General features: G+C 47.6%; 2 protein-coding genes across 5 annotated transcripts in view; both read right to left on the reverse strand.

Annotated features, from left to right (window-relative positions):
* Positions 1 to 1967: 1967 nt before the first annotated feature.
* Positions 1968 to 15777, reverse strand: SLC2A2 (solute carrier family 2 member 2). The gene is made up of 10 exons (XM_018912758.3): positions 15608 to 15777; positions 14874 to 14969; positions 14094 to 14350; positions 13439 to 13563; positions 12580 to 12695; positions 11868 to 12030; positions 11305 to 11492; positions 10348 to 10452; positions 8114 to 8215; positions 1968 to 7323 (listed from the first exon to the last, which is right to left on the reverse strand). The coding sequence occupies exons 1-10, from the start codon at positions 15620 to 15622 to the stop codon at positions 7132 to 7134; spliced, it is 1359 nt and encodes a 452-aa protein (XP_018768303.1). The 5' UTR covers positions 15623 to 15777; the 3' UTR covers positions 1968 to 7131.
* A 4290-nt stretch (positions 15778 to 20067) lies between these two features.
* Positions 20068 to 23411, reverse strand: part of TNIK (TRAF2 and NCK interacting kinase) — a 149575-nt gene continuing 146231 nt past the window's right edge. For all 4 annotated transcript variants that reach the window (XM_030226942.2, XM_050977929.1, XM_050977928.1 and 1 more), the window contains one exon: positions 20068 to 22291. In XM_030226942.2, coding sequence (XP_030082802.2) covers positions 22208 to 22291 — 84 coding nt within the window. In that variant the 3' untranslated portion in view covers positions 20068 to 22207. The remainder of the gene's footprint in view (positions 22292 to 23411) is intronic.

Below are 23411 nucleotides of genomic sequence, written 5' to 3' on the forward strand. Positions count from 1 at the left end.
GGCAGCGCGCGCACGGTCTGGCCCCGCCCCCCCACTTCCGCCGCCGCTGATTGGCCCGCGGCTATTCCCCGGGGGGCGTAGCCTTCCAGCCCCTCCCCCGAACCGCGTGCCGGCGGCGCTTCCCGCGCCCGCCCACTCGCGCGCGCTGGCCACGCCCCCTCCGGCGGGAGGCGGGCGAGCTCAGGGCGCTGCGGAGGCGGCGCTCATTGGCCGCCAGGGGGCGCCGCGCGACGCCGTCTCCCCTCAGCCCACACGGCCCGTCGCCATCTTGGGCGGCTGTGGCGGCCGCGGGTGCTGGAGGGCGGCGTCGGTGCGGCGGTGCGCGTTGGACCATCGCTGGGGAAAATGTGTGTCCCCATAATGTCCCCAAAGCCGTGTGAGCCGTGTGTGACTGTACACACAAAACTCAATTGTCTGCCTCGTGTGCTCCCACTCAGAGTAATCAGAAACGAGCATTTTGAGACCATTATAATCTCCCTAAAGCGATGGAGATGGCTGAGATCCTTACCGAGGGCATCTGATTGATATTCTAGTAGTGGTGGAATTATTAGTCCTGGAATACTGTGGCCATCCCTGAGTGGCAGTCCCCACCATATGAAACAAATGGATCTGTTGGAGCAGGTCCAGGGGAGGACCATGTTGATGACCCTCTGTAAAGAAAGTCAGAATTAGGGTTGTTCAGCCTGGAAAAGAGAAGGTTCCAGGGAGACCTTGTTGCAGTATTTCATATATTAAGGACGGTTATGTGTAAGATTGAGACTTTTTATCAGGTCCTCTAGTGACAGGACAAGAGCCAATGTTTTCAAACTGAAAAGAGGGAAGGTTTGGAAAAACCATGTTCAGAAAAACTGGATGTCCCACCCTTGGAAGTGTTCCAGGCCAGAGTGGATGGGGTTTAGAGCAATCTGATCTGGTGAAAGATGTCTGTAGCCATGGTAGGGGTTTGGAATAGATGATCTTTAAAGAGATTTTCCAATACAAAGTATTCTAAACTATGACACAGTCCTCATCCTGTCCAACAACCATTCACTGCACTGCTTCAGGAGAGGCCATGGAAGCTTGATTGGGAGTCCTGAGGCCAAAGGACTGTTTTTATTTACTAAATCCCTCCCAGTCAGATGTCATACTTCGAGCTGTTTGAACAAATTCATCAGGAGCTTTCCTGTGAGCTGCTGGTGGATGAGCCCCAGCTCTGTAGGGTGCCCTGCAGATCACCTACAAGCACAAGAAAAACAGGAAAATACAGGGATTCAGTGGCAGCACCTGCCTCAGCCATCACCACCACAGGCTCCTGAGTGCTGGCCTACATTTTTTGCCCTGAGGCCCTGACTTTGTCATCTGTTCTCTAATGGGGTAGCTACACAAGTCACTTTTAACATCACATTTTTAAATGGTTCACCATGAGATGTTTTATTTCATCTGTGTTAATTTTTGTGACTTGTTTGTCTGTAGTCCCACTCTTGGTTACACACTCCAAATTGAACCGCCAAGGGGTTACGTTTTGGGGCCAGTGCATGAGGTCCCAGCATCATCTCTTCCTTAACTTGGACTTTGCCTGCATGCTGCCTCACCCAGCCTGCTCTGGAGATGATACCCTTAATCCTACCATTTTACTGCTGTCTCAGTTGATAAGCAGAATCTGGGGCATCCTGTTAAGTGTTTTAACATGTGCAGTGTGTGTTTATTTACCTGCAAGTGTGTGATGAGTTGCACATGCTCCAGGGCTTTTTATCTTCTAAAAAAACACTTTGTGAGAAAATGACCTACTGTTCTGAACCCAAACTGCAGCAGCCTGGAGCTAAACACTACTCATGACTTTTTTTCCCTCAAGTATCAGTTGATAAATTTGGCTGATTTTCCACAATTAACAGATTCATTTTGAATTACTTGAGAGATCTTCTGGGCTAAATCAAGTCTTTTTATTGAAGTGTGCTGTAGATGATATTAATTTTTTCAGACCCAAAACAAATATTCCAAGACAGCTTTTATTTGAGATTCAATAAAAAACATTGGAAATCCAATCCATCAGTTATTGCCTGCAGGCATCGTTCCTTTGTCTAGATTGACATTAATTTTCTAAAGTGCAGTTCTTGATAGTATTAATGTGATTATCCCACTTTTCTATACAAGAACAGCAATTTGATTCAAAGCATATTTGTAAATGAAATACCATGGCCTTTCACATTTAAAGTTGTTTTCTTTCCAGTGTTGCACAGCTGGATCACACACCTTTTTCTCTCAAGTAGGCACAGATGTTATCAAGTTTTTCTTCTCATATCTGTGTCTTTAAGAAGTGAAGAGGGACTAGAAAACTTCAGGAAGATTTAAAATGAGCCAGTTGGGTCTGTTCTCAGTAATGTCCTGGAGAAATGTCTGATGCCCTAAAGCACCTCATCAAAGCCCAGCCTTGAGAATATGCATTTCAGCCAGTGCTGGGGTAAACATCCCACCTGTTTCCAGAAACATCCCACCTGTTTCCAGGCGGCCCATGGAAGGCAGGAGGTGGTGTTTACACCTCTGGGCTGTGGGGTCAGGTCACACGATTAGAAATACCAGGTCATGAGTGGAGTGGTGTAAACAGCCCTGTTCCAACCTGAGCAGTGTCTCTGTTTCAGCTGCTGAGCTGACTTTCCTGGGATCCCATCATGTCCTGACTGTTGGGGTGAGGGTTCACGCTGGCTTGTGGGCACAGCCTTGAGCAGGAGGACCTGAGAGAAGCTGTGGAACAGTGATCCCCCTCCACAGGACAGTGCCACGCTCAGCAGGCCCTCAGAGCTCCTAGGTACAGTGTGTCTGTTGCAGGAATGGGGTCAAGGACCCTCTGTAGTCACCTTGCCATAGGCACCCCCTCTGCTCTGGGCACTGCTTTATTCCTGGTGTTCACCATCTGCTTCCTGTGCCGAGCTGCGTGGGAATACCCAGGGAATCACCCTGCGCACATGTTGGGGATCAAAGGCAAGCGGTGACAGTTCAACAGTGGGTGACACTGTGAGCTAGCAGGAACCACTGTAATTGTAACTTCCCCACAGGGAAGAAGGAAAGCACAAAGTAACTCCAGCTGTTCCCTCCTGGGGCTGCACAGTGCTGGAGCAGTGATATTCCACCCTGACCTGTGGGAGCCTGAAGTTTTTCAGAGTCACAGAGCCGCTCTCTCTCCTGAACAGAGTGCAGGGAGGCAAAACGCAGGACACTACCCAAGCCTTGGGTCTGCAGTTGTATCTCCAGCCTGTAAAACTTAAGGACTGCTGATCTGCAGCCAGGATTTATTGCCCCAGTGCTGGGGAGGAGATTCCTTTCCTTTCAGCGCAGCTACTCAGGCTGTGCCTCTGGGTGAAATTTGCTACTGTTGCTTCAGGATTTAGTAAAATACTTGAACACACTCAGTTACCTTAAATTTAATCTGATGCTTACACATTCTGCTGGATCCAGACCTGATATCGTCCCTTGAAATTCCTCAGCTCCTATAAATTTCTAGTGAAGATAAGGACATTGAACACCTCAGAAAATTCCTCAAAGACCAAAGACTGTCCCTGCATACGTAGTACTTGGGTTAGCTTCACCATTATCAGCTATTTGACTCCAGAGATAGACGGTAGTGCTTCTCAGTGATGAAAAACAAGTTGAAGTGAGGCAGAAAAACCTGTGATAAATTAGTGTGGAGAGCGTTAATGGGGCCAAATGTCCTGAGTTTATTGAATTAGGGAAGTCAAACTAATTTTAAAATTAAGCCTAGATAGTGGGAGACTAGATACCGTTGGCACAACAGAAAAGTCCTAATGGCTGTTGTCTCAGCACATTAGGAAAACACTGTCAAAGCTCTTGCTGACAAGATGCTTTCTCAGGGATTATTAATTATATTGCATTATTAGCCAGGGATGGTAAGAGAACATATTTAGCATGTTACTAAAAAGCAATGACCATTTAGCAAACAAGTTTGACTTAGTCTTTTAAATTTTCTTAATGATTAGCAACGTAGTAAAACTGTAATGGTGAGAGATAAAAATAATGATTCAACAAGCTGTGTCTCAAGAACAAGTTTTAACTGGAACTTGCATGTAGCAAGGACGGATAAAATGTACAGTCCTAATTATCAGCATGATGGGATGAGACAAAAGTAAACATATAGTCAGATTTAACTAACTCTAATGACCCTGTCCTGTGCTGGCATATGGCTCAAGTGCTCTTTTGGTAGTAAAGCCCAGCTTGATCCTTCACTGCAGCCATGGGCGGGACAAAGGGCCAGCAGTGCCTTACTCTGCTCATCCTGTCCCAGGCTGGAAGGAAAAAACTCCCTTAACTTCCACATGGCAGCTGCTACAAGGAAACACAGCCTGACACTCCATTTTCCTTAGGTGCCTCTGAACCTCGAGGCAGCTCTTCTGGGAAGTTCAGTGTTGTAGCTGTGGGCAGTGTTAATGCTGTGGGCTTTGTTAAACTGATTTATGTGCTAAGCCACAGTAACTGGACTGGGCTTTCTATTGTCAGTCAAGTCACCAGTGACACAGGAAAACCAGGACTGACTGCTCAGTGTTGATCAGTAAGGCCCCTCACTGCTGAGCTGCCGGCAGAGGCACCGATGCCCCCAGACAACAGGACAAAACTTAACAGAATTTTAGGAAATAATTTCATGCCCCCTGGATGATCACAGGGAACCCAGCCTGGCTGAGCCGTCAGAGCAGCAGCAAATCTGCTTTGAACCTCACTTCTCCCGAAATGCTCCTCATGCCTACAGAGGCCCCACCACCAGGTTTTAGGCTGCACCAGCACCATGCAAGCAGAGGTGCTTCACAGTGGGGTGAAGTGGGCAGTGTGGACAGCTGGGGCCAAACATTGGCACCCCTCCAGTCTATCCCAGCCCAAAGCCAGCTGCCACTGGCTCCAAGGCTGCCTCCAACCCCAAGGCTCACCTCTGGACCACCTCTTTCAAAGGGATTTAGCTGAGGGCTTGCATAGCTTTTACCACCTGTGGAGCAAATGTGTCCTGCTAGGAAAATAGCTCCTATCTGGCACTGGATGTATGTCTGAGATGTACAGAGGGGGAAAAACAGCAGCGCAAGCCATCACATGACATAGATGTTATTCATCTTTTATCTAACAGACCTAGATAACAATGCTGATAGCAAGAGTCCTATTTTGCTCCTTTTTGTACATTCAGACAGTCCATTATATTTAACTTACAGTAAACACAGCCAGTGGAGAGATTCTGAGCCTGCTGTGGCTGTTGGTGTCACCTGGGGGGACCTGTGTGCAGCACACAAATGGACAGCTCCACACAGACCTGTGCCCCAGCTCTGCTGCTCTCTTCTCATCCTGAGCCTGGGATCTGGTTCCAGCAGCCCTGCACGCCCCATGTCAGACCCAGGTCACCCACCACTGCAGCACATGACAGTATTGACCCAGTTCTCCTCTAGTTAAATCCCAGCAGTCACGCCAGCAAAGCCTTTGGTGCAATCTTACTGCTTCAGTGCACACACCAGGGCCAGGAATTTCTGCCAGTGGACCACGTGGCTGCTCTTCCCATCACTTGGAAGTGACCAGAGTGTGCTGTAAGGTCTTAATACCAAGACAGTAAAGTCTAAAAAGGAAAAAAGTTCAGGCACATGGAAAGGAGCATGATCCTCCCCTAAAACCAAACCCATAGCAGCAGTGTGATCCTCCTCAGCCCATCTATTTTGTGCTTTTCATTGTGCTCGATCCTCTATTACGTTTTGGCCACTGCTTCACCAGCAGCTGTGGTGAGCACACAGTGACCAAGCAATGACAGTGTTTCATCTCTAAATAAATAATGGGTTTCTAACCTGAGAAAGTTGCTAAAAAGTAACCTGGTATCACAACACAGAACATGCAAATATTAAAAGTCAAGCAGAGAGCAGGCTTTTACAATGGTTCCAAAATATGCCCCCAAAAAAGGAAGAAAAATCCTTGGAGTTTGATTCTGACATATAAAAATGTCTCATGAAGAAGCAAAAGGAGCACAAACAAGGCTATGAAAACAGCATGACCTCCTGCTTGCACACTATCTTGGCTGAAGTACACCCAGCCAGCAAAAGGCTAGGTGATGCAAAATGGGAGTTAGGTAAGTGGCACCTTCCAGTTAACCTTCTAATACCCATTTCTTCTTTGGGTCATTATTAATTGTTGCTCTGTGAGCAGCCTGAGCCCTTGGCTGGACCTGGAGCCTGTGGGTATTGAGCACTGTATGAAAGGAAGGGAAGGAAGGTGCAGATGGGGAAGGAGGTGCCCTGGCAATGGTCACACCACAGAAGGGGTGGCAGCAGAGCTCGAGTCTCCTCACATGGAGGCCAAGAGTGCCCAGGCTTTTTGTGTGGTCAGTGTTGTGCTGTACCTTGTGCTGTAGCAGTGAGAAGGGGGAGAGGAGAGGCTTCCTGGAAGGAAAGAGAGAACTAAGTAGTCTGGCTGAAATGTAGGAAAAGTGCCCATCAGCCCAGCCACAGTTTCTAAGGTTCTAAAAAAAAAAAAATATTACAACTGAGAAATCCTTATGAGATCAGACTGCATTTCTGCATTTCCATAATGCACAGATAGAAAAGCAAGGAAAGTACATCCCAACCAGTTCAGGTGGGATCCACCATCTCCATCTGCAGAAGCAAGAGTAAGGGGGTGTTTGCTCCACCTGTTTTCCTTAGCATCTGGGGTGATCAGTGCTGTGTGCTGGTGGCACAACTGCATGAGCAGTTGGATTTTAAAGGCACCAGGTCACTCAGCAGAATGAAGCAGAGAGATAGGGATAAAAAAGTGAAAACATAAGGCTGCAGCATCAGCCAGCCCGTCTTTCCTTCATTTCTGCTAAGAGACGGCCCTGCTCAATCCTGTCTGGTAAGATCACTGTCCCACTGGGCTCTTCCAGCAGGGCATTGAGATGGACTCCTCCTGTCCTTTCCCTAGCTCTTCCTGCAGCCCAGTTGTCCCAAATGTCTCAGAGTAAAATTCCAGGTTGGCACCTGTGGCTAGGAGGTGTGAACCGCAGCAGCCAGAAGGAATCCGATGGATGGGTCCTCCTGGTCTGCCAGCTGCAAGGTTTTTGTGAAACGAGACTTTTGCCCAGCACTCTTCCCATGGTGCCTGAAGGAGGTGCATGCCCAGTCCCTCCTTTCTGGGTGCACGGGCTGTCTATGCCTCCTCGCTGCGTCGCAGGTCTTGCAGCTCAGTCATGGCTTTGGCCGAGAGCTTCTTGCGGCGGAACACGGCTGCAATCTCCTCAAAGGACTTTCCTTTTGTCTCCGGCACTTTGAAGTGTGCAAACAGGAAGAAGATGAGGAGCAGACCCGCAAAGATTGCAAACACATATGGTCCACACAGATCCTGCAGTGGGAAAGTGAGAACAGGGAGACCCACCATCAGCACCACAGGGATGGCTTCCCCTTCCTACCCAGCTGGCTGAGGTGCCCAGCCAGACTAGCCATGGAAATCTGGGAGGCACATTCACATGGGATCGTGCCGGTCATTTATTTGTATGGTTTAAGAGATTTCTTACTGCTATGTACTGGAAACACATTCCCACGATGAAGTTGCAGGCCCAGTTGCAGAAGCCAGCGACAGCAATGGCAGCAGGGCGCGGGCCCTGGCTGAACAGTTCGGCTACGATAAACCAGGGGATGGGCCCAGGCCCCACTTCGAAGAAGATGACGAAGAGGAAGATTGCAACCATGCTGACATAGCTCATCCAGGCAAACTGGCTCTGCAAGAGGTTGGTGTTATAGTCCCAAAGTAACTCTCATTAATTATCACTAATTACTTTATTTAGGCTTCTTTTTCAGAAATTTCTTTCTATTCAGACAAAGGAGAACTGGACATGAATAATTAAGGTCTTAAACTCTTGTGCCAGGTGTTGGCTGGGCATGTGGTGCCAGCATTGCTGCCTGGAGGAGTTCACAGCCATCAGCTCAGCTGTTACTCTGAGCCCTCTCCTTGCCTGCAGCTCAGCAGAATGAGGCAGAATGGCACCCTTTAATAACCAGGGTGTTGAGCAAAGGAGGCCACCTCTTATTTGCTTTTTAATCTTGATGTGGCTTGCACCAATGGTTTGGACTGATTTTGATGGGATCTTCTCTTTTTTTCAAACCAGGGAGAAAAAATGGAGAGAAATCCTTACCAGGAGCACAAGCCCAACTGTCATGGCCACGGCGCTGACTAACATGCCCATCAAACCTGCCAGGAATAGGGACCGCCTGCCCGCCTTCTCCACCAGAAAGACCTGTAGAAACACATGCAGGAGTTCAGTGTCCAGCATCACCACTCTCAGGATCAGGTCCATTAGCCATAACCAACCTGTTACCACTGCCACACTTTTGCTCTTTTGCTCTTTTAGCTCTAGTGGTACAGATTTATGTGCTGGTTTCTAAGTGTCAGAAACTCTGCTGGCAGCTGCTGGGGAGCCTGACTGAGCAGTCACCCTGCCAAGGGCAAGGCAAAGCACACACACTCAGAGCCCATGCATTTCCAGTCTCTCAGGACTTCCCACTGCTCCTACACATGAATTGCTGACTGCGGACTTTCTCTCTCCCTTTTCTTTTTTCCTTCCAAGAACTAAAAACTTACTAGGTCTGCATTAGTTTGAAGTCAGGCTTCAAAATGTAACACAATTCAGGTCACGTCACAGGCCATTGCAACTTGCCTGTCCTAAGACAGGGACAGTTGTGTAGCAGCTGCAGTCAGGTTTTTTCCTCCAATCACTCCCAGACTCCTTTTGTTTCACTGGTAGTCAGAAGGCTTAGTTTGTTCATTCTCAGCTTCTCTTGGTGGACTCCAGCCATGTCACCCAGCTTTTGACAGGTACCTAAGTCTGTACCAGAGCCCTCACCCGATGGGGAGCTATAGGTCCCTCCAGAGGACCGTGCAGCTGTCCTGGACTAACCATACAGCAGCCTCTGAGGCTGCTTCCTCCTTCCCCTCTGCTTGAAAGGACGCCTCTGGCCAGCAGCCCCACCTTTACTGCCATTACAGCCATGATTTACACTTCCCAGAGACTGTTGCTGAAGGCAGTTCATGTGCTGACATGTGAAGTTGCAAAGGATGAGTCTCTGCTCCCTACTCCCCTTGCCAAGGTCCACCCAGCTGTCAGCACTTCTGCCTTTTGATCGGGGTCTGTCATTTATTGACAAAAGCAGGTAATTTTTAAGTGCTCGTGGACAAAAGAAGCAAAGAGCAAATGCCCAAGGCTGCAAGTACCACAACTTTGGGATGGGGATCAAACTGCCTAGCACCCTCCATGCTGAAGAAAGGCTTCTTCCAGCTGCACACCTCTGTGCTTCATTTCACAATAAACATCACATTTTGTCCTCATGGGGTCTATGATGGACTTTCTCTAAGGCAGGTTTACTCCAAGATGTCCTCTCTCACACATACTGGAGTACAAATGGTTTAGGTTGGAAGGGACCTTAAAGATCATCCAATTTCAACCCCCTGTCATAGGCAGGGACACCTTCCACAAGACCAAGCCTGGCCGTGGACAGTTTAGAGATGGGGCATTCACAACCTCTCTAAGAAACCTGTGCCAGTGCCTCACCACCCTCACAGACAAGAATTTCTTTCTAATATCTAATCAAATCCTCCTCTCTTTCAGTTTAAAATTGTCCCCTTGTCCTAAATGTCTTGGAGCTGTGTATTTCTGCCTTGCAGCCAGTCCTGCATCATGTTGGTGAAAGTTCTTTACTGCCTAAATCTCTAGAGAGGTATGAAGGAAATAGGCCTGGCATTTCCAGGTCTTATATTAATGGCCACATTATAAAACTAATTGCCAGCTGATAGGAATTGTGTTAATCCTCTCAGGAGAAAGACAAATGAAGGGAAGGTCTGTGGAAACAACCATCCTTTTATTGCTGCAGAGCCCTGCACAGATAGGATGAGGTTAGGTGCTGGATTACTTATATTGCTGTGGAATAGCCTTTGAATATCACTCATGCAGGTGCTATGTACATACAAAGTTTGAAAGATAACGGGTAAGAGCAGACTGGGAGCTGGTGACTTCCCCATCAGAGCCTGCATCCCCTGCCTGTTCCCTGGGGAAATAGGACCTGCAGAATTGCACTTTCAAGGGCAACTTGAAACTTTCTTTTAGGGGGAAATGCAGGGTTTTCAGAGCTTCCCTGAACACAGTGGTGCAGTTTTCACTCACGAGGCATTTAGCAGTGCGGATCAATAGCCACATGCTCTATGTCAAAGCTTGAATTTTCAAATTCAACTTTCCCAGGGAATGATTTTTCCCTGTAAGGTGTTCAGGGTCAGTCTGCAACACTGCAAATCCCAGCTCCAGGATAAAATCATGTTTCAAAACCATGTTGTACCTTATGTGTCTTTGTAGTCCAGGGGGCAGAAGTATTTACTTACAGAGATAACAGTGAAGACCGTGTTCACCACTCCAACACCGATGGTTGCATAAACTGGTTGGTCAACGCCAGCTCTCTCGAAAATGTTTGTGGAGTAGTAAAAGATCTATCAGGATACATCAGGATGAAGGATTAGGCAACAGGCCTGTTGAAACTTTTAGTTCTCATGAGAGAAGAGTTGCACTTGCTTGGCTGAGATGTGGTGCAATTTAATTATGATTAATTTTTCAACTTTTAACAGCTTGTTATAATAATTAAAGCTGAAAATTTCATAGGAGCCTGAGGGAGTTAAAAATCCTGTTGAAATTCCCCTCTTGAGCTACTGCATTTGCACATTAAATCTGTTTTCTTTTATGTAGTCTGTGTTTAATCTTAAAATCCAGATCACCAGCACTGAGCACTCAAGACAAATATCTTAGTATGACTGAGTTTTACATTACTTTTAAAATATTCTCATTGCAATGACTCTAATTTCTTTCTTCTTTCCAAGAATAAGATGATTCCGTTCTAGTGAGAGTCAAGGGCAGGAGGTAAAGGGTGGGTGGTGGATGGGATGGGCATGGCCTGGAGCCATGTAGCCTGGGCATCCCTGTGTGCTCTTTAATGCTTCTGGGTGTCAAATGGATTTCTGGTATTCCAGGAAGTGATGCAAAAGTCGTTTAGTTAAAAATGGCTAGAAAATAGTGATTCTGGAGTGAGCATGATGTCATTAAAGAGAGCAAACTGCTGACAAACTTGGGTAGGGGCATGGGCCTGCTGTGTCAGCTGGTTTTGTGCTGGACTCCCTCCCACCCTTCTCCCCTCCTGCCCTTGCACAGCCAGCTTAAAAGGGACCCAGGAGCCCACTGTGGCCATGGGAAAGCCTTCTTCCATCCCTGCATGGCTTGGATGGAGCCAGAGCTGCCTTTTCATGCTCAGCATGGATCTCTTGAGAGACAAGCATTTTGGGGAGACTCACCGCATTGATTCCCGAGAACTGCTGGGATATTTGCACCATCAGCGCCACAATGACAGCCTGCCTGTACTTGGAAGAGGTGAAAAGCTGTCTTATGGAGACTTTCTTTTCACTAGCAGCTTCTTGCTTTTCCTTTTCCATCTCTTCAATCTCTTTCATTGGATCACAGTTTCCTCTAAGCCTTTTCAAATCTTAGGGAAAAAAAAGATTGAAATTTTATTTTCAGTGGTAGGTAAGTTGTATATGTAAGGACAAGAATCTCTTTAGGCAAAACTCAAGGTAAGCCAAGGATCCAGGGTGCATCTGCTCAGTCAGGGGCAGCAGCACATCAGTTCTGCAACAGCCCTGAGATCACTCTCAAGCCTCATCCCTCAGCAGTGCTGCTTAGTCCCATGCAAATGTCTCATTAATTTTTGATCCAGCCCTGGTTTGTATCTCATCAGCTCAGAGCATGAGATGGAGCAGGCACAGTCACATGTGAGTCCTCAGCCAGGCTTTTCCTTCTCTGTTTTGTACTATGTCAAGTTGAAAACCAACTCTAGATAAGCCCAGAATCTCTTTCTTACTTTTTTTAGCTTCCTCCACCTTCCCCAGTTTGATGTAAAGATAGCGGGGGCTCTCAGGGCACAGTAAGAGCAGGAAGAACTGCAGCAGGGCAGCCACGCCAGACAGACCAAGGAGCAGGGGCCACATCTCATCATTGCCCAGAAGAAAGTCTAGTCCAAGGATCTGGAATAATTGAGGCATATTTGAATGGAACATTTTGCACCCTAACAAGAGAAAGCAATTTACCACTATGGTGGTTTGAAGTGAATAGCTGGGGGAAAACTAGAACAAATACCAACTCTTTTTCTGGATGTGTTTGTTTTCTGTACTTTTATGTCCCCACCAGTTGTGTAGCTGGGACTTGTGCTACGGTGGGCAATGCTGATGGGGGCTTTGGGCTCCCTACTTCCCTGATGAAGCCATTTTTGAGAACCTGATTATCAGGCATCTCATGCTCACGATCCAGCATGACACTGATGAGATGCTGAAAATAATTCTACAGGGAAAGGAGAAATTGTTTGCAGAAGTATTTTTTTATTTCTTGAGAAGTTGTCTTTGTTAAGACACCTCTTACTGAAGGCAGGGGTTCAACCCCATTAAACCCCCCCATTAAGATTGTTTTGCACACTCTTTCAGTTTCGGAGTGGAATGGTGAACAATAGCCCAGTATATCACTATGGTTCTCCTATTCTCTGAAGCACCCTGTCTGGATGTGTGTGTTTTCCTGCTTACCTGGCTGAAGAGGATGCCCGTGACAATTGCGAGCTGGTGCAGTGTCCCCAGTGCTCCTCGAAGGGCCGTGGGAGAGACCTCGCTGACATACATGGGCACGAGTCCAGAGGAGAGCCCTGTGCAGAGCACACGTGGGTGTCACCTCTTCCAGACACAGCTCAGCAACCAGCAGAAACCACTTCCCAAGCAAGAAAGGAGGATGGAGCCTGTGTGCTGCATCCCACGCACCACTAAGCCCCTCACATCTGGCTGGGAACCTCCTGCACCTTGGAAAGGTGTTGGGATGTCCCTGCATTCAGAGCCCCAAACTGGGAAGTCTTTTTACTTGAACACACACATCAGAGCACAGAGCAGGGATTACCTGCTGAAGTTATCACAGGGTGAAGAGCCTTCTTAAAACTTGCCTTGAAACCACAGAGTGGAGTATTGTATTTGCATACCAGTAACAGTATACAGAGCTGTTATTTCCAAACTAATTCTAATGTAATTCCCAATTATTTGCTGGCTATATCCTCTTTGTGCACAGTGGTCCTGTGCTCTCTGTCTAGGGAACGTGTTAACCAGTCTGGCTAGGGATGTGCTCTTGCGGGAGCCACCAGCAAGACCCATCCTTGAGATACAGAGGGACCTGCTCCTTTCAGGATGTGTAAAATGAAGATTATGATACAGCCAACCCAAACACTTCTGGGAAAGACCCTAGATCAAGAAGGGCGGACATAGGGAGAAGAGGGAAATTCCCACCTGTGAAACCCCTTCTGAACTAAAAAAAAAGGATTAAAAAATATGGGAAACTCTGAACTGCAGCCCTGGACACGCTACCAGGGAGCTGCTTTCAGTGGCTGACCCAGCCTGGACTCACCGCAGTACAGCCCCGTGACCGCTCTCCCAGAGATGATGAGGATGTGGGATGGCCCAAATTTCGCCAGCCCCATGAGGAGGTTCCCAGCAATGGAGAGGACGTTCACCACCAGCATGGCTTTCACTCTGCAAGGCAGCAGCAGCACAGCTCCTCTGGCACCTCACTCAGCCAAAGCAGCCATTGCAACACACAAGAGGAACTGTGAAGTCACTTAATCAGTACTACAGGGGAAAAACAATGATAGCAGGCACTGCAAAATACAGGGACCAGGGTACAATCAGAGTAGTTAAAATGATATTATAAATGATACTTTACATCCTGTGCAAATACCATGCAGATGTCCTTCTCTTCCTTTTGCCATGGAAAGAAAAGGGGGAATTCAGAGCTTAATCAAGGCAGCTCATCAGCTGCTCTCTGAAACACTCAAGTTGCAATAAAATGTCTGAGTTGTGACTGAGGATTTTGAAAAGCCCAACCTCTCTGATGGTTTTAAATGGTATTTTGGAAGTTGGGATGGTTGTTTTTCCTTTTTTTCCTAAATTGCTGAAAATAACACAAATGGTATTTCTACAGGGAGGAAATGGTTCTATGGGAAAAAATCAGTCAGAAGGGTTTGGGCTGTGGCCCAGAGTCAGAGCACACATGAGCCTCTCACCTCCCAAGCCGGTCGCCGATCCAGCCCACAGTGAAGGAGGAGACCATACCCCCAATGGCGAACACGGACACAGACAGGGACCAGTACATGGTGAGGATGTGTGGGGAGGTAGCAAGGTCCTCACTGATGTCAGTCGGGGCTGGGAGTGTGCCTTCTGTGCCAGCCTGGAGGAATGTGCCATCCTCCCCAGAGGCATTGGTGGCATATTTGTCTGGAGAGACAATGCCCAGCACACGCCCGTAGTGTGCTTCTATCACCTGGGACAGGTAAAGAAGAAAAATGTCATCGGCTGAGATCTATAACCACCCCAACCCCTGTTTTGGATTTTATTCTGCCTCAGAAAAAGATATGCATTGCAGGCTCTGCAGGGGTAAAATCTTGGGGTAACCCAGCTCCACAACACCCAGACCACAGCAGGGAGGGACCACGATGGCAGGCACAAAGCATTCCCCCTCCTGGGGCTGGGATGAGCGTGGTGTTTGGATTTGGCACTAGATTTGGTGGGGGGGTGCAGTCCCTTGGCTCAAGTACAGGGACCATGCTGCAGTGGGGACAGCTCCATTACGTGCAGAACCCCTCTCCTTTCCCTGGGGAAGTGCCAGCTGAGGGTCCTGGCTGTGTTCTCACCCCACTGCCCTGTCATGGGGGCTTTGTTCTGTGGGAGAAACTGCCTGGGAAGGGACAGAGTCCTCCTGAGGGCTTCTACTAGGGACAAATTGGCCCTGGCTATCCGGAAGCCGTAGCTCCTTGGCCATGCACAGCTTGAGTGGCTTAACTTACCTTCTGGGGGGCATTAATGACCCCCAGGCTGTAGCCATACTGGAAGAAGCCCAACACTGCAGTGAAGACGGAGAGGACCAATGTTCCCGTGAGGTGCTGAAAGCAAACAACAACCTCATCATACTGTCCTAGCAGTGCCAAAACTGGGGGAGGGCTGCATCCCACCCCTGTCCCAGGGACCCTGCTGCCCAGTTGGCTGGGACAGTGGCATCCAGGGATGCTGCTGCAGCAGTACAGGTGGTTGGCTTGCTCCAAAGGAGAAAGAAAGCTCATGGGGACAGGCAAGATCAGGCCCCCAGAGCAGAGTGGTGTTGCCCCACAATGACAGTCCAGCTCTCCCTGCTGCACTGCCCATCCTGGCCCTGGAGCTCGCAGGAGACAAAGCTCTGCCCAGTACAGAGGTTCAAGAAGCAGCAGCAGCAGCGTGTTGTTCCCCATCCCCAGAGCACAACAGCTGGGAAAAAAACACCAAAAGGGTGTTTTTCAGCAGCGCTGTTTAAAGCATTTCTTCCTCCCATCACAGTTAAAGTTATCCAATGAGCCCACAGAGCTCTTAAAAATAAAAAATAGCCCCTTGGCCCTTTGCCCCTGTGCACAATTAATTAGTGGAGGGGATTTTTTTTTTTTTGGTTAGTTTCAGTTTTGGCAAGGGATTGCTCAGTTCTGGGGTCCTGCAGAAATTCTAGTCATTTCACTTGAAAGTCAGTGCAAGAATACCGGCGAGCCATGATTACCTTCTCTGTCTGCATTTTCCTTTTCTCGTCCACCCCGCTGCTCCTCCACTCTTCTTCTGGGAACAGTGACTGTCCTGGGCTGCAGAGCAAGGTGGGGGCTTGGGCAGAGAAGGAAGGACAGCAGAGCTGGGATGGAGGCTGGAAAACGGGCTGGTGCTTGGAGAGATGGGACTATATCAACTCTGGAGTTAATGAGAAACCCAAGTCTTCCACGCATTATTTGGCCACCGCTCAGCTCAAAGCAGCCACCACCAATCCCCGTGTTTGGGACACACACGAAACAATGAGAGACCTGTAAAGACATAGAATGGATCTGGAAAATTCAAATGATCCAGCCCTAGGGCTGGTTTGGGGCTGTCCCTCAGCTGAACAGTTGGAATGTGAGGTACCAGGGGCTTGAGCCTGTTTCGAGATGCTCAACACCTACCTTGGCTTCTGTGCTGGGTGTGCATGTCACATTACAATCCTCTTGCTGAATCAGGGAGAAGAAACCTCTCCAGCACATGTAGCAAAGCAGCTAGGAAATGACTAAGAGTTTTATGTTAATAGCATTTATCACCTACTTTAAAATATATTCCTGTGTGTACATCACATTCAGAGTCACATATAAACACAGATGTATACAGGTCTCTCTGTATATCCATACACAGACACCTGCATACACAGAACCCCCTCAGCAGGCAGCTCTAATGCCAGTACACACCTGTCAGAGGAGATAGCTCTGTGTGTAGAGGGACATAGACCACAACAAAATTACTCAGAATATTACATTAAAAGAGGCTTTCATTAAAAATCCTACAGTGGTGTGAACAGTGAGCCTTTCAGCACCACCACAGCTGATGGCTGTGCTGTCAAATATTGTGGATTCTGGGTAATACTGCCAATGCTGCCAAATACTACTGATGCTGCCAAATATTTTTGCGTTAGCTCACTTGGCTTTCACGAACTTTGCACATCTGCACAAACTGGTCTGAGCTGGTCTTGCTTGGGCTTGAGATTTGCTGTCCTTGACATGGTCAGAGAGAGGAGCTGCAGGGCCGGGCTGGGGGGTTGGACAGTGGCATCCTTAGCGGCAGCAGACCGTGCCAAAGTCTGAGTCAGCTGGGAAGGTGATTAATGCTGATTAAAGTAATTATCTTCCAGATCAGCCCCTGATGGGTTCAGCAGCCAAGCTACAGCACTCATTGGATGATGCTCTCAGTCAGCCAGGCTTCACATGGGCACAAAATGTACTTTCTACAGAGGAAGAGCAAGAGAAAAAACAACAAAGATGAGTGTAAGACCACTAATCTTTGCACTGGTCTCTAGAAAGGTAAAACTTTAACTGGGAGAGGAAAGTTCATTACATTAAGCAGGCTTTGATTCCAGCCACAGCACCTGCATTCCCCTCTAGGGCTGGTGTAGCTGTGACAGGAAGGGGCCCAAGGCTGAGCTTTTTAGTTTTCCCCAATATTTGTCCTTCCTGCTGAGATCTTTGCCAATGGTGTTTGTTTGCTCGCTGTGTGTGGATACCCAGGCATTTACAAGCAGTTTCTTTGCATTGCAGTTAAATACCTTCACAATGGGACTGTCAGGATTTGACAATTACCAGGCTGCTAAGGCTTGAATCAGAAAACAAATGGGGGCCCTGACCCAAGACCAAACCTTCAGGCACTGTGAAAACCTTTCTAGGACAGATGTCCCCATCCAAGATTCCCATGTACCCCTCAGGGATCCCCATCCTGTTGCAGGTGCCTGGCACAAAGATCTTTCCCTCCCTATTCTTCACAGACTATTATTGGAACTAGAGGCATCAAAGGCCATCAACAAACCATGAGCAGGATCGCCTTTCCATGTCCGGCCCACTGCTGCATAGAGCAGAGCCTTCCCAGAAACCAGCTTCCTGGGGGCGGGGTGTGGAGCAGCTGGAGCTGTGCTGGGAGGCTGGGTGAACTCACCTCCCCAGGAGCAGCCCTTCCACTTCCCTGGAAACTTTGGATGCCAAAGGCTGGAAGCCCCACAGCCACACATATCCCTTGGCTAGGTATGATGGCAAAAGGTATGGAGTATTCCCACCCCCTGGCCGCTCTTAGCTTCCCTGCCAGGCAAGATGCTGCAACCCAGAGCCAGGGCTGTCTCTCTGCCTCTGAGCCCCTCCCTGGCTGGTGCTAGCTGGGCTGTGACACACTCCTCAGCTTGGTCCTGGGGAATTTAGTATTTAACATACTAAGTCTCAGTGCCACTAACAGACTCCTGACTGTAATTCTCTGAATAGGAAGCTGGATGTGGATGTGGTGACTAGCAGAGGCCAGCTTTAAGCTGGTCCCGAGGATCACAGATGGGAAAGGTTGGTGTGTAAACCTTCCTCTCACTGCAGTCACTTTCCAAAGGGGTTGATTGTTAGCTTGGTAGAGAGAAGCAGAGTGTTCCTACAGGAGAAGGAACCAGGCCTGCCTCCACCAGGATGAATGACCTACCATCAAATCTCTTGCACATCTGACAGCCAGTTGTGATCACAGTCCAGAGGGTGCAAAGAGTGGTACAACACAGCCCAAAGCAACACTGACCCATCCCATGGCTGGAGAACCTGGCCAGGCAGTGTTTAGGTGATTGGCAAACAACAGGGTCTGCATAATTGCTGATGCTTTATTTAAATAATAAAGTGCAAGAACTGTAATGTTAGAGAGAATTGCCACGCTTATTGCCTACTCTGTGTTGTGTGTAGTGTAATTGGTGGTGTTGATAATCTCTGTGTGATAAAAGCAATGGGCTTAAGTTTATGATGGGGCTCTGCTTTTGAACAGCTGAAAACCCTCGTCACCTCAGTGGAAGGAATTCAAAGATTCCAGAGGGGCTGTGAGGCTATACCCAGGTGCTGGGGCAATTTGCACATCCATTTTACTGCTCTGGGTCATTCAGAGTCAGCTTTGATGTTAAAAAAAGGAAAAGTATGCGATAAAGCAAAACAAAACAAAGGAAAAAAGGTAGATCTGGTCTGCAATACACTGGCTCTCAAAGAGCAGGCTGATGTAGCACATCAGTGGCTGGCAAAAAACTAAAATTATGTTCTTTCATTTCTCCTCTCTAAGTACATCAGCTGGGCTGGGCAGCAGTGCTGAGGCCACGTGAGAGACAGCAGCTGAGGCTGATAAAACTCATTTAGGAGAGAGAATTTGGTGCTTTTACAGCAGTGCTGTAAAGATACCGGAGGTTTATGAGCCTTTTCCCACCCCCCAGCCCTGGGTGGTGCAGCATCTCCCAGAAGAGAAAACTGGAAGCAAACCCAGCAAAGCTCTCCAGCTGCAGGTCCCAACTGCAGCACAGGGCAGGGCACAGATGCTGCAGGGCAGCAGCAGCTGTGACAGGTGTCCTGTGCCAGGAAATGCATCCTGATTGCTAAGGAATCTGCTGGATCTCCTCAGAGCTGTGCCAGGTGGGTGGCTTAGCCCGGACACAGGCAGGGTGTGACGTGGAGCTCCACCCCACACCTTTGGGAACGGGCAGGTTCAGTCTCTGCTGGCCTGCATGATGCTCATGCTGGCCCCAATTACAGAGCATCAAATTGTTGCAGGTAAAGACCTTAAGTGGGCTCACATCGAGACAATGAACTGCAACTTAACTTCAACCACTTCCAGCAACCAGCCCAGCTCTGGGGTTGGGGCCAGGGTCACCTCGTGCATCCCTGTTCTACCCCAAAATATGTAGTGTCAACCCCCAAACCACCACCCAACAAGAAAAAGGCCATTTGATAATAATTCTGAGGCAGGTTTGAAAAGATTCAGTTCCCACAAGTAGCTGCTACAGCCTTACCTCTGAGCATCCTTCACATGGCAGTGGTACCCAGCATCTCCTCAGGGTGGTGGAGCTAACCATGGCCCTTGCATGGCCTCATGCCAGCTCTCAGGGCTTTTCTTCCATATACCACGACTCATCCTTGAGTTATACAATTTCATAGCAACTCTGTAAATAATTGAATCTGCAACAGGCTCAAGCGACCCCTGCATGCACAGACATTACTGCTTTTTCCTCCTGCAGCACTGCACAGCTGAACAAATTTCCTTTCCTGGGCAAAAAAGGCCAGAAACAGGATTTTAAAATGAGCTGCAGGTTTTATTTCTTTAAACACTACTAATAAGTAGTTTCTGAGGGCATTAATCAACCATAAGCCCATTTTACTTTCAGCAAAGGAAAAGCAAATCAAAGTTAGTAACATTTGGAGGGGAAATGTCTTTATAATAACCATGGGTTGACTTTGTAGAAGAGGAGTTTTCAGATGGTGATGGTCCATCAAGACATCCCTTGGCCACTGCTCACTGCTGGGCAGCATCACAAAGGACATGTCCCACCTCCCCGCAGTAATCCTGTTCCAAAACCACCTTCCCAAGAGTCTCCAGTCAAAGAGCATTCTGACTGAAAATCCCCTTTACCTCCATGTCCTCCAAGACCCCAGGATTTATTTACCCAAACATAAAAGGCATGGCTTAATGGTAAAGTTTTGTGGTTTATTGTGGTTGGCACCAGAAAAGCATTTGCTCTGTGTTATCTCCATACACACATGCCATAGACAAGACTGTGGTAATATTGGCTTCTGTGATTTTTGTTTCAAATTATTCTGAGATGTAAAAAAATACATTCACAAACCACCTGAGTCGTTTAAACTCAATGACTGCCTGCTATTTCATCACTGTATGCAAAAACCCATAGTAACAAAAATCATCCAAAGCTGTGCATTTGTCACTTGAAGAAGAACAAAAAACACCCCAAAACAGTTATCAGTTTGCAACACAATAAAAGCTCTGGGCTTTATTTGATTTTTATTTTAACCACAATGAAAATACAAAGAGCTGGTGGCAATCAGTGTTTGTGACAGGATTTGAATACCAGTATCTGATCCTGTGGCCATCCCTACACTCTCTAGAGGCTGCACCAGCCCAACAGGAGGGTGTCTGGTGCTCAGAGGAGGCACCACAAAGCACATCCCACCTGTTTTTCCCTGAACTCCACATCCTGGGAGTCCCACCACTGGCAATCCCTGCGGTACCAAACCCTGACACCCTGCCCACAGAATGCTTCAGGTGAGGGTGGCCCGGCCTATCCCATCCCCGCCAGCCCACAACACCTCTTACCCTTGATAAAGATTCAAGTTTGACCAAGTCCTGTTGATTTAATCATTTTTTAATAAAGCCATCGTTACTGAGTACACCAAGATTGCCAGTTAAGCTCTCTATATGCCGCTGGAGGTAACAGCGCTGTGATCGACAGCGGAACGGAAAAAAAATAAAACGAAACCAAACCAAAAAACAAACCCCAACCGAAACGAGGTAGGTTAAAACCAGCAACACAGACCTTGTTATGCGACACCCCAACACCACAGGCGGCCATGCTTGCAGCTACTGAGAAAGAAAACCCCAGATACGCACTGAAAACAGAAATCAACTGAGCAAAGTTTATAAGGACACGATTCAACCTGAACTAAACACACACACACGGTTCGGCACAGATGTTGTCTTTCACTGTATGTTGGGTAATTCCTAGGGAGTGGAGGGGGTGGAAAACGAGTAGATTCAGACCCTTGGCCGAAGAAACCACACATATATATATTTTTTTAAGCTCTTTACAAGCCCAATCTAGAACATGGGGGACAGGCAGCTTGTTCCATGGTCCCCATCCCTGTGCCGACTGCTCCTGCACGCCAGTGCCCGGCTCCGGACTGGGGGGAACGAACACCCACAACCTGCACCGACTTCAGCAGCAGGGTCTCATGCCCACAGCATCCCAGGAGCCTCTGTGGTCACAAATCCGCCTCAGGGGCGAGCACGGGGCTCCTCTGACCGCTCCTCTGTCCTCTCCTCCTCCGATCCCCTGTCCCGGTGCCCGTGGCCAAGCCCCGGGCCAGGCGGGCACCTCTGGAGCAACAAGAAATGGCACCTCTGTCCCTATATCAAGACACACCATTATGTGAAGATCCATATAGAAATATGGATTGACAGACTTGACAAAAATGGTAGCTGATTTTTATTAGTCTAAGGCTAGTAGTTTAGCCATTTAAAATCCATTTCCCAAAAGAGGGGAAAAAAACCTATTATTTTTTCTCTTCTTTAAAAATCCGTTAAGCCGTTGCTGCCAAAAGCAACATGTAAATGTTGGTGAAGGCAAAAGATTTCTAAAATTACCGAGCTATATGGTTATGGCCTTCATCACAAAGATAAAAGGTACATTTATTGTGCTGTCTCTCACCAGATTTAATTGGTAACTTTACAACATACTATATATTTGATGCTAGCAGGCAGACAGAATTAAAAACAGACTTTTTGACACTGTTTCTTTCCCCGTTCTTACAAAGTAGGGGACAAAGAAAAAGTAAAACTAAAAAATAAAATAAAATAAAATAAAGGAAAACTCATAACCCACTATAACACAGCGTAATCAGGAGACCTTGTGGGGTCCAAGCGTGAAAGTCCATCCCTGGCTGCAGTCCCTGCCCCGGGGCTGGCGGCGCCGGGGGAGCGTGGGGAGGGGGTTCCTCGGCGCCCTCCACCTGCCTCTACAGTGTTAGTCCACGTGATAATGTCCTTTAAATTAGAAATAATGCCATGGCGGTGAGTGCCAAGTGCTCCTCTGTTACCAGTTCATCATGGAGTTTCTGTTGAGAGTCATGAAAAACACTTGGCTGCTTCCTCCAGATCTCACCGATGCAAAAAATACCTGTTTGGAAGGAAAAAACACTTATTAATACTCAGGGGATGGAGCTAACCCATGTGAGACTGGGATTAAATTGAGCCACTCATTAGTAAATGCAGTAATTAAACCTCTTTCTCCCTCACTACCAAAGAGTTTGGAATGCATTGAAAATACCAGGTTTATCACATTTTACTGCCACAGCATCATTTATTATGAAGTACTAACAAAAAACTGCTGTCAGTGGTTTGGTTCTTGCTAAACATTCACCATTTGGTCGATATCTGCCTCAGTCTGAAAAGGCTTTTTTTTTGGAAAAGTGAATCCTGGTATTTCAGCTATTCCTGAAAGTAAAGCCCAGAAAAAACTGCTTCCCTTCAACATGCTCAAAGTGCAGAAACATATCAGGATTCTGTATGAAGAACAGGGGTTTTGGTGCTTCTGGCACAATCCACCAGCATTTGATTGCAAGGGGTGTCTTAAAAAATAAATAAGTTATAATTTGCAAATATTGAAGGAACAATCTTGAAGTCTCTGTCCTTAATTACTCAATCTTACCAGTTTAACCAGTTCTCCAGAAAGAGAAACATCTGAGTTTAGTATTTCAAACCCATCAGTGATCAGTTGGTTCCAGGATTTTAGAAAGATCACAGTGGTTGTTTTTTTTCTTTTTTAATTCTTTGTTAGAATTAGGTAACACTAAAATTAAACTTAAATTCAGCTTCTTGGACAGCTTCTCATAACATACTCAACTGCAAAGTTAGGATACATTTTCCTGCAGAGCTTCAGCCTACCTCCATGCCCCAGGAAGGGCAGAGCTCAGCTAATGAGCAGCTGTTCACTACAGTGATTGTGGCCTCAAAGCTCATTTACTGCACATTATTAAATCCTGCTCTGGGGACACAGCAACTGGTTTCTTCACTGGTTTTGTGATTGTGTCCATTATGAAAGATCTCCACTTCTGCTGGCTCCTGACTTATCTTAGTGAAACCTTGTGAGAGGAGGGAACACCACCTGCAGAAAGACCTTGGCATTCAACCATCTCTTCCACAAAAAAATGCCTTTTCCTTCAGCAATTTCTCCTCATTCCCTGTCCCCACTGCAGCACCTGTGGCAGGGGGCATCTGCATGACAGCCATGCAACTCT

Source organism: Serinus canaria, chromosome 9 (genome assembly GCF_022539315.1).
Source record: "Serinus canaria isolate serCan28SL12 chromosome 9, serCan2020, whole genome shotgun sequence".
NCBI lineage: Eukaryota > Metazoa > Chordata > Aves > Passeriformes > Fringillidae > Serinus > Serinus canaria.